Source organism: Mytilus galloprovincialis, chromosome 9, assembly GCF_965363235.1.
Source record: "Mytilus galloprovincialis chromosome 9, xbMytGall1.hap1.1, whole genome shotgun sequence".
Lineage (NCBI taxonomy): Eukaryota > Metazoa > Mollusca > Bivalvia > Mytilida > Mytilidae > Mytilus > Mytilus galloprovincialis.
The window spans coordinates 7,105,722-7,117,575 of NC_134846.1; the positions used below are offsets into that span (position 1 = coordinate 7,105,722).

General features: G+C 31.6%; 1 protein-coding gene across 1 annotated transcript; it reads right to left on the reverse strand.

Annotated features, from left to right (window-relative positions):
* Positions 1 to 2,371: 2,371 nt before the first annotated feature.
* Positions 2,372 to 7,910, reverse strand: LOC143044333 (peptidoglycan-recognition protein SC2-like). The gene is made up of 4 exons (XM_076216282.1): positions 7,634 to 7,910; positions 5,643 to 5,771; positions 3,841 to 4,041; positions 2,372 to 3,045 (listed from the first exon to the last, which is right to left on the reverse strand). The coding sequence occupies exons 1-4, from the start codon at positions 7,875 to 7,877 to the stop codon at positions 2,717 to 2,719; spliced, it is 903 nt and encodes a 300-aa protein (XP_076072397.1). The 5' UTR covers positions 7,878 to 7,910; the 3' UTR covers positions 2,372 to 2,716.
* Positions 7,911 to 11,854: the final 3,944 nt, after the last annotated feature.

An 11,854-nucleotide genomic window follows, 5' to 3' on the forward strand; every position in this document is an offset into this window, starting at 1 on the left:
CTTTTCAAAAAAATGTGAAGAATATATCTTTGTTTCAAATAAAAAAATACTTGGCATGAGTAAAGATTTATACTGTCCAGTACTATAGCAAAAGATTCACATAACATTTCATTACATATAAGAAAATAACCATCACTGGAAGTTAACCAATCAAATGTATCCCCTTATCTAATCTGTTTACAAGGTTTAGTAACCATGTAACCCCAAATTTTCAAAATATTCTATAGAAATCCCAAATAAAAAAATAATGGTGCTTTGAAATACCCAAGACATATGTTTATGACACAGAAATGTTTTACTTTAATAAAAGGTAGGATTGATTACCTACAACTGTCAAATTTAAGGGAATATTTTTTTTATCTATTTTCTTTTATATTCATTTGATAAAATTTACTGTTTGCAATAGCATTAATTGTTCTATATAATAAGGATGTTCTTATCCCAAGCATAAAAACATAGCCGTATTTGACACAACCTTTTTCAACTTTTGATCTACAGTGCTGGACAACTTTGTACTTTTTTCATTTTCGATCTTTTGTATCTGGGCGTCACTGGTGAGTCTTGTGTGAACAAGGCGCGTTTTTGGCGTATTGAATTTTAAACCTGATGCTTTTTGTTATCTACTAATCATGTGTTTCTTTGTCTAATACGTTCTCCTATTTATTTGTATTGTAGTCCTGTAATATTATGTTATCATTTCAATGTTATATTTAACATTGCCATTAAAGTGCGAGGTTTGGTATGCCACAAAACCAGGTTCAACCCACTATTTTTTCGTTTAAAAATGTCCTGTACCAAGTCAGGAATATGGCCATTGTTACATTATTGTTCGTTTCTGTGTGTGTTACATTTTAACGTTACGTTGTCGTTTTTTTTTATTTGATTTTTTAGTGTTAATTCACATTGCGATAAGACGTGTCACGGTACTTGTCTATCCCAAATTCATGTATTTGGTTTTGATGTTATATTTGTTATTCTCGTGGGATTTTGTCTGATGCTTGGTCCGTTTCTGTGTGTGTTACATTTGAGTGTTGTGTCGTTGTTCTCCTCTTGTATTTAGTGTGTTTCCCTCCGTTTTAGTTTGTTACCCCGATTTTGTTTTTTGTCCATGGATTTGTGAGTTTTGAACATCGGTTTACTACTGTTGCCTTTATTTCGTATACAACCGTATATGACGTACCATGATTTGGTGGTATCATTATTTCGCTAATTCCCTAAAAATTTGCCATGTAATTTCATTAATACAAAGATTTTGTTTTTAAGTTCGGCTGTACTAGTCGAATTCTCTACAAAAAATAGTATATCACATCCTATTTAAGTACTGGATATAAAGGTTCATATAAATGCGATAAATATAAATGTATATATTCGTTAATCAAACTTATTATTATAATATAATACCGTACTAGGAAAATTTATTATTGCTTTAATATGATTAGTCATGCTTTTCACAAACTGTTGGTGATGTCGTTTCATTAGGTGTTCATGACTGCGTGTACTTTAAGTAAGATAAGGTAAGTCGAAAACATCATTCAGGAACATATGCTTGATATTATCACACTTCCATAGTCTCGATATAAGGCTATGTTGCTCTTGTTTTTCATACTAATTACGAGTATGCTATGTTCTGGGTCTGAAACCTTACCAGCTTTTTTATTCTTATACTACAATCAAAACCAAAATGATCAATTCAATGCAAAATTTAAAATGGTCGGAAGCTCTAGATTTCCTTACGTCAGGATATATTTGCATAGTAATTTCCCAAATAGAAGGCAGACGTGGCCTTCAAAATCTGATAAATCTATTCAATGAACAACAATGCATTGTTTGCTACTACGTGTTTACGAACACCCAAAACACTGTGATTTAGAGGAAAAACTATCAACTAATATTATAGTGTCTTAGACTCTCGTAATAAATGTTTTTGTTCAGCGAATGTGTGATGTCAAATATATGACATAATCCTTAATTTCGATGCTCAGGTGGGGAAAAAAAACATTGTACGGTGATCTATAGTTGTCAATGTTTGGTCTCTTGTCAAGAGTTGTCACATTGGCAATCATACCACATCTTTTGTTTTATATATACAGGCGTTGTAAAAGAATGTTAATGCATAGTTAAAATATAAAGGTACTGATAGCAAATATTTTAATATTGTGTTTGATATTGATGATAGTTTACCTTGAAAAATCCCAATACAGACTAAATACCACTGAAAAGATATCGGTCTCGGATAACTAGCTATATATAGACAATACTAAGACAGTTAAACTATGTGTCATTATTATGAATAAGCAACAGTGTTCAAATACATGTTACGGGCTTTAAAAACGAAATTGGACAAATTGCTTGATAATATGAAACATTTTATTGACACAATGTTTATTGAAAAAAAAGTATACACTATTATAGTTTGTATTGAACAAAAGAGGTATAATACATGTTTACATATTAAACATTCAAGAGGGTGTGGATAAGGAAGGGTCATATTTTTTTTGTGTTCCAGAAAATTTTTCATCCATAATTATCTACTCTTTATTATTTTATTCTGTCAACTATTTTCAATGATTTATACTTTAGTATCCCATTATCCTCCATTTAATTGGTTTTTATTTCCTGGTCCATATTTATTATTTAGTTTTTTTCTCTTTTTATTTTCTATTCTAAAACCCCATCCAGGCCCTCATTTAACAAAATGTATCAAACTTAAATGAACTTATGGAATCCGATGATAATAGTGAGGCCATAACTTGATCATATCGTACAATTTATCTCCTGGACACTTGGTAGCCTTCGTATCGCGATGTCCATACAAATAATAAGAGGTAGATATTTTCCCATTATTTATTCCACACTGAATCAAGGCCTTAGCAGCGTTTAAAGCAACGGTGTTAGGTTCTAGAGTCATGAAATTGCCAATGAATGATATTCCAAAGCCTTTACTATTGTAACCCTTTGTATGACTTCCTACACGACCCCAACCTCTTCCCTCGTATATTTTCCCATCATCTCCAACAAGAAAGCTGTATCCAATATCGTCATAACCTGTAAGATGATATAGACAAGTCAGTTTATATTCTTAAACAAGTATTTTATATATCTCTGGAAAGGTTTGTATACATGAAAGTAAGACGTAAGGTTTTATATTTTGTGTATTTTTACTTTTAATGACTTTCCTACATACAACATGTTACAAAAAATGGATTCTATAAATCGTCAAATTTCAAATTGTTTATGCAATATTTGTTGAAGAATAATACCTTTGGTTGTGGTAAATAGGATGTTTTATTGACCTAGAGAAGCACATCGGCCTCTGTTTCGTCCTTAGTCCATATGCTTCTCTTATCTCGATACAACCTCTTATCGATCTCATACAAAGGTTATACTTATTTTATATCAGATATTTGTCAGCTGAAATATCTATAATAATTATTGTTGTTTTCTGTATTTATTACATAAAGTATGTTTATTATGTGGTGTTGTTAACTCTTGATATATTTTTTCTACTTTATTATGAATGCAATTTCATGTATTTCAGAACGATAGTTCCCATTAACTTGATAACATGAGACGATATTAAATTGTGCCTAGCATTTGTACGGCAATAATTAAACTTTGACATGTTTTATAAAGATCATTATATTTTGCAAAGTATTTTTGTCAACTAATTATCCACAAAAATCATCATCAAATGTATTTAAATCAATACTTTTATTCAATTTTGGCATATCAGAAAACAATAACATATTTAACTCTTTTGAGCTTTGACAATAACGTAAACATACATAGGATATAAATATTGCAAACATGATAACTGATAAAAAAAGTTTAAGGAATTACCTGTGTCATCCATGTGGCCATTTTGAATTTGTTTCATTCTTGAGATGCATACGGAAAACGACGAACAATACCCTGTCACGGTGTGGTGAATGTAAATGTTTAGGACTGGTACTTTTATAGACGAACTGCTTTTAGTTCTCCTGGCTCCCCAACTATCACGGGAGATAATCGTCACACCACTACAATCATTAGTATCTTTTTCTAAAAACATTTGAAAACTATTATATGTGTATGACCCACCTACGATAGTAGAGGGGCATTATGTTTTCTGGTCTGTGCGTCCGTCCGTCTGTTCGTCCGTCTGTCCGTTCGTTCGTTCGTTCGTTCGTTCGTTCGTTCGTCTGTCCAGTTCCAAGTTAAAGTTTTTGGTCGAGGTAGTTTTTGATGAAGTTAAAGTCCAATCAACCTGAAACTTAGTATATATGTTCCTTATGATGTGATCTTTCTAATTTTAATGTCAACTTGGGGTTCTGACCCCAATTTTACAATCCACTGAACATAGAAAATGATAGTGCGAGTGGGGCATCCGTGTACTGGGGACACATTCTTGTTGTTGTTTTGTTTCTATATAAATTTGAAAATATATACAACACCATTCAATTCATTCGGCAAAAATATGACCAAATCAATGATAATTCATGTCATCACAGAAGTGCTGACTATTGGGCTGGTGATACTCTTGGGGAATTAAAGCTCAAACAGCTTGTGTGCATTTCATAATTGAAGAAGGGAAGTGTTCCATGTTAGTATTAGATTTTTTTAAAGCCAGTTCAGCAGGATAAATCTCTTTAGTGTACATTCTAAAGTCGACATTATTGAGAGCCAAAATATCATCCAAACATCTAAATGTGTTTTCAAATGTGTCTACAAGATGTTTTTTCGATGGGTCTTTGCTGATTTTAATCATGAACTGTAACTCAACACAATACAGAAACGGTCTACAAAACGTTTTTCACAGTTATTCCCCATTGGAATTCCGATAACTTGATGATATACGGTATCTGCAAAGCGAACAAATAATGTTATCTTGTAAGGATTCAAGGGAAGTTATGGCAACAACGCTGGTCCAATTGACATAGTTCCTTTGTTTGTTGTTACAAAAAATGACATAAAATTAAGAGCTTAAGCATACACAAATCATGTCAAATGTATAGTCGTGCCAATATGATAAGCTGTCTCTGCCTTCTTTTTTCTAAGTTTTACTGAAGCTATCCTCTTAGAAACATCACAAAGTTTGTATAATTTGTTCTTACCTACGACCAAAAACATTTATACTTATAGAGTCTTTAAGACATTTACCTTCTGCGTTAGTTGTACAACACCGATTGTTTGCGCCACCAGAACAATTAACTTCTGCGTTAGTTGTACAACACCAATTGTTAGGCCACCAGAACAATTAACTTCTGCGTAAATTGTTCGACACCGATTGTTAGCGCCACCAGAACACTTACCTTCTGCGTTAATTGTACAACACCGACTGTTAGTGCAACCGGAACACTTACCTATGTTAGTTTTACAACCCCAATTGTTAGCGTCACCAGAACAATTACCTTCTGGGATAGGTGTACAACAATTATTAGCGCCACTAGAACACTTACCCTCTGCGATAGTTGTACAACACCGATTGTTAGCGCCACCAGAACACTTACCCTCTACGATTGTTGTACAACACCGATTGTAAGCGCCACCAGAACGCTTAACCTCTGCTATGGTTGTACAACACCAATTGTTAGCGCCACCAGAACACTTACCTTCTGCGATGGTTGTACAGCACCGATTGTAAGCGCCATCAGAACACTTACCTATAGCTGTAGTTGTACAACATCGATTGTTAGCGCCACCAGAACATTTTCCAGAATAATATGAGCCACCACATTTACCACTGTCATCTTGACAAACACCACCGATATCTGAACATCTCTGGTCGCTTTCTAAAATACAAATGCATTTTCATGATATTTAATGTTAGATTGTGCGAATAGAGATGCGATCCAACCTTTACTTTTCAAAGTATGATTTTTGGAATGAGAAGATTGAAAATCTAGTCTGTTTCATGAAAATTATCAACACAATACAAAATACTATAAAAACTTCTAAAACTCAAATTATACTAAATTAAACATAGTTTTATAATCAATTCCTATTGTTTAGACTTCTACCATCTCTTCTACGAGGACAGTGTCTGTTTGACAGTTTGATATATAATCACGTCTGATCAAAATGCGAATATGAATCGAATTTATTTTCAAGCGTTCAGACAGTGCATGGCTCTTTTTTTCAGATGAAGTTTAACTAAATGATAGAATTGTAAAATAAACTTACAAGAAGATAGCTTTTAGAAAATGCTTTTAGAATATCAAAAGAAAAGTTAGGGTCACCTGTTCGTTTTTATCGGCTTGAATATAAAAATAGAAAATTGCATGTAGATTCCCTCAGAAATTACACTGTTTTAAAGGTATCTCTCCTTAGAATGCAAATTAAAAATCAAGCAAAAAAATCTACGCCTCAAAAAATATTAGTATCTATGAATTAAAATTTAATAAATTTGTTCTTTTAAAGGAAAATGTGTGATATGATTGCCAATATGACAACTACCCAACATAATGGGGTGGATTATAAGCAAATACAGGCCATCGTATAGCCGTCAACAACGAGTAAAATTAGCTCTAACATAAGACTTACTCGTTTTCTCAATTGTTTTTTTTTTCACACGGATAACTCATCATGTTCCTATCGAAAAAAAATCCTAAAAACAAATCATGTATTTTTTATTGTTATGGTTCGACAAATCCTATTATAAAGAAGGTAAATTCAGAAAAGCACCTCAAAAGAAATGATTTGTTGAAAGTCAGGAATATGATAGTTGCTTTTCTTTCGTTTGATGTGTTTGATGTTTTGATTTGCCATCTTAAAAGCGACTCTCCGTTTTGAATTTTCCTTGAGGTTTGGTATTTTTGTTATTTTACACAATATTTATTTAAAAGTGTTATTTTCATTTAACGTTTTCAGTAAATATCACAAGCCCTGACAATAAACGACACTTGTTCGATTATGTGACATGACTAGTGATGCCTCTTAATCTTGCTTTAAATCAGAAAACCATCCGCATGAATAGATTTTTAATGTTTTATTGATAATAAATTTACCATTAAAATATTTTTATATATTAAAAATGAATGTTTTAAGATAAAGTAATCGAATTTGCATATTAACAGGATATACTTGGTAGAAGGTTGTTTTTTAAATACCAATCCAAAAATTACAGAGACACACATTCAGAGCAGCCAAACACGGTTTTCTTTACGAGATAGTCAAACTGAAAGAGAGTTCGAAATTGTGGAAATTAGAGATTAGTCTTACTTTGTATTACCTTTTGGTCATTCTACAGTATACGTAAAAACAAATTCCGAACAAATCCGATAACTTTATTTTCAAACGTAGTTTAAACTTATATATATAATTTGATAGAATCGTGTACAACTGTTTAGCTAAAACACTTCTTTATTACTTTATTTGGCTTGTTTAACATTTTTTCATTAGAGAGTCACTGGTTGAGTCTTTTGTAAACACATCGCGCGTCTGGCGTTAATATAAAATTTCAATCCTGGTATCTATAATGATTTTATTTTCATTAGTTATGCACATCATTAGGTAATATTGGCAGAATATTCTTTTCTCGTAATCTAAATATTCTACCTGTCATATTCATTGTTACAAAAATAATTTATATTTACTTCTTACATAGAAAATATCAATTATTGTGCAATCAAATAACGTTATTATGTAACACTACCTCCAGAACTACCATCTCCACTTCCACTATCTGTACCTCCACTGCCATTACCGCTATTTGTTCCTCCACTTTCACTTCCGGTACTACCACTGCCACTTCCGGTATTTGTTCCTCCATTGCCAAGTCCGCTATTTCCACCTCCAATTCCACTACCTCCACTACGTACACACATATCTATAGAGCCTGGGTATATTCCGAGAAAAACAGTCAACAGTAAAAGCATACATGTGTTTTTTAAAAACATGTTGTTTAGTCAAAATCACTCGGACACTGTCAAGAAGATACTAAAATGCAAGTGCTCTCAACTTGTTTAAAGGTATATATATATAATATGTATATAAAAATATAAAAAGACATATTCAAAAAGTAAACAATTCAAAACCATTGAAGCATATATCTGTAATTGACTTGAATGTATTTGTTAAGTGGATACACAGTACGTTGTGTAATCATTACATATACAATGGTTATGTGCCATAAACTCTAGATTAGCAGGGTAACATTAAACCTAAAGAAAAAATTGTAAAACACAATCAAAAATAGGTTCAAATAACAAGATTGGTAGTGATCACGACTATTTTCAATTTACAAAATTATAAGACAACAACTTGCTGGCTTTATCGTTTGAATTGTTTCACATTTTAACATGTGTGACTATGTTAATTGGTTTCGCTCATTGTTGAATGCCGTTTACTGACTTAAAGTTGATTAAATTTGCTTTATTTAGGGTCAATGTTTCGGTACACTGAACCGGTATACATTGATGGCTTTTTACTTTGAACGTTCCTGATGAAGTAAAATCAAAGAAGGTGCTTTAGACGCATATAGTGTCAATTTAATGATTTTATTGACAATCATGCATATATTGTATTACCATTGAATAAAGTAACATTAGGCAGCCAAAATCCCTATTTCAAATAATATATCTGTCTTTATCGGCTTTGAACATCCAATAAAACTACACGCATCACTCAATATTCAACAAATAAAATCAATAAATTTAGGTCTTGAGCGTACCTGAGTTATTCATGACGCATGCGCTTGGTACTCAAAATCAGTATCAGTTTTATTTCCATTAACTATTTAAATATATGTTAACATGTGTAGCACATTCAGTTTGAGAAAAGTTACTAATATTTTGACAATAATAATAGTTATTTAGATGTCTTTTTATTTTAGCAACATGCAGTGGGTAATTTTTTTACGTCAACAACTCCGAGCAGTTAAGAAAGATGTACATGTATATATTGATTCACAAACACGGAATGAAATGTGTGTTATAATTATCTTCTTTGTTTTTCATATAAATAATGTATTGTCCAAGTCTTCTTTAATATACATTTAAAATTATCAAGTAAATAAAAAATACAAATAGCTTTTAAAAGATATATAATTATATGTGTGTAATAAATATATGGTTTATTGCGTTGTATCTACAAAGGAAAATATAAATACAAAAAATTCGTGTCAAAAATATATATTGTTTTAAAATTCTTTTTAAAAATATAAACGTTCTATTGAAATTCAATCAATGCAAAACAATCTCAGTTCAAATCAAAATTCATATGTTGGTTTTAAATCAATATAAATATGGAGGGACATATGGAGGGAAAAATAAGTCCTCAATATTTAGAATATACAAAAGTCATGTAGTTAAATGTATTCTACCAATTAAGTTAAAGAATTTCAATTTTTAATATACAGACAATGTAGTCTCTGTTAAAGGCGTTCTGATTAATTTATGTATCAAAACCGTATAAAACATTCAATTTGAAATCTTTATTTTTATTAAGTAATATATGGATGTATCAGCATTATATAAATTTAAGAGATAAATTCACCAATTCATTTAACATATCGTAACTATCTTTCTGATTATTTCTTCTTTAATTTTTTGCATTGAATTAAGTAATTTGATATAATTCTTATATGATTTGCATAAAGGGGAATACGTTGATATGATTGGTCGAGAGGGCTTCCGGTAGTTGATCCTGACGCTGGTTATTTTGTGATAGACGACGTTGACCGAACTTCTTTCCGTAACCAATGTAAAGAAGATGGCGGCGATAATAACACCGACGTTAACTAAATTTATTTTCACTGCACTTTAATTTTCAAATTAAATAATAAACACAAAAATAAACGTTTGAATGATAATAAGAGTTTTTGCAGTTTATATTTTATCAGATATCAAATTTCATTGAGTTCATATTTTTGCGTAAACCGACAAATATATTCATGCACCAGGCCTATTCAATGACATAAATATACAATTTAGTAACGTGTGATACAGGTAACGAGTGGGGAAAAATATATTCCCTTTCTCCAATTTTAAAGAAATGTAAGGATTAAACTCCTTTTTAACGGAATTTATTGGTGTATAAACTGGACCAAGTCACTCACAAACATATCATAAAAGTTCTTTCGAGTTTATACACCAATAAATTCCTTTAAAAAGGCGTTTAATCCATAATAATAGAATGTAAAAATTAATCTAAAGGATATTATAAGGCAAAGAAGGCATATACCATGAATGACCCGTATGTCAAGATGTACCCTTTGCACCCTTCCCAGTTGATAGGAAACACGGTTTTTTTCCCGAACTTGCGTTTCCTCTTATTATGTCTTTGATAAAGTATATCTACTTAAATGGAAGCAAGCATGGTCTCATTAGCTCCAAATAAGTAGTAAAACATGTTTTTGCATATTAAAACTTTGAATAAATGGCCTTTATTTTGTCAATTTAAAAATGGTGTTACATTAATCTGCCATAGAAATGTCACAAACTTCTATAAGGAAAGGAAAAATTCAAAGCAATTCTGTCATAAGCTTTTTAAAAATGTCAGAACAACAAACATACATGAACAAAACCCGATAATTTTGAATATCTACTGTTTGAAAAGAAATCATTTGCACCTTTTACCATGTTAAATTTGGCTTTTTTTCGCAAGTTCCGGTTTACCAAGTTTAAGAAGGTTCTTTTTTCAAATTTCGCTGCATCACTGAATCTGCTGACAGCGTACTTGCTTCTGAAATTTTACAGTTTCCTATATCCTAGGGGTTCAGTTGCAATAGCTTATCGTACCTTGTCCTTTACAGAAATGTAGTATATTTTTGGTAATAAGTCTACAGTTTATTTTTTGTTCTTATTCTATAATATTATAAATTGTATCTAAATATTTGAATTGTAAATATTATAACATTTAAAAGAGGGACGAAAAATACAAGAGGGAGAGTCATACTCATAGATAGGAAATAAACTGAAAACGCCATGGCTAAAAACAAAAAGACAAACAGACAAAAAATAGTACAGATGACACAACATAGACAACTAAAAACTAAGCAACACGAACCCCACCAAAAACTTGAGGCGTTCACCAGCAGTGGCATCGACCCAGTGGTGTAAAAAAAATATCAAAGGTACCAGGCTTATAATTTTGATACGCTAGACGCGCGTTTCGTCTACATAAGACTCATCAGTGACGCTCAGAATCAAAATGGTTAAAAACCAAACAAGTATAAAGTTGAAGAGCATTGTGGACCCAAATATTCCAAAAGTTGTAAAGTAAAGCATGTGAGTTAAACAAACTGGTAACTTAATAATATTAAAGTTTCATTATTCATTTGGGAAGATAACAAACTGGGTAAAATTAATAGCATGATCTTAAAATGAAGCATATCAATGTATTAACCTCTTATGCGAAGCAACACTCAGTAACATTTCACAATCATGAACAGGACACAATCGGTAAGTTATAAGGACAAAGTCAAGTTATATAGCATACCATCTTGTTGTGATATCATCCTTAATCTCTAGTTCACTAATATAGATGATACATGATATATGCAAACATTATTGGAAATATTGGTATTTTAACAAAATAGTGCGAGGTGATTATTATTGCGAATATTGCGATATGGTGGGAATAATAGGAATCCACATTCTTAATCTGATACATATACATGTCAAGGAATCTGATTTTCAGTAGTTGTTGTTTATTGATGTGGTTCATAAGTGTTTCTCGTTTTTTGTGTTATAGATTAGAGTGTTGGTATTCCCTTTTCAATAGTTTTACACTAGTCATTGTGGGGACCATGTTTTGTGTGATCTCAACCCTCACCATATACCTCTGGCAAATATAGAAAAGGAAACACATAGCAATATGCACAGTAAAACTCAGTTTAACAGAGGTCCGAGTCCGATGTCAGAATAGGTTACAA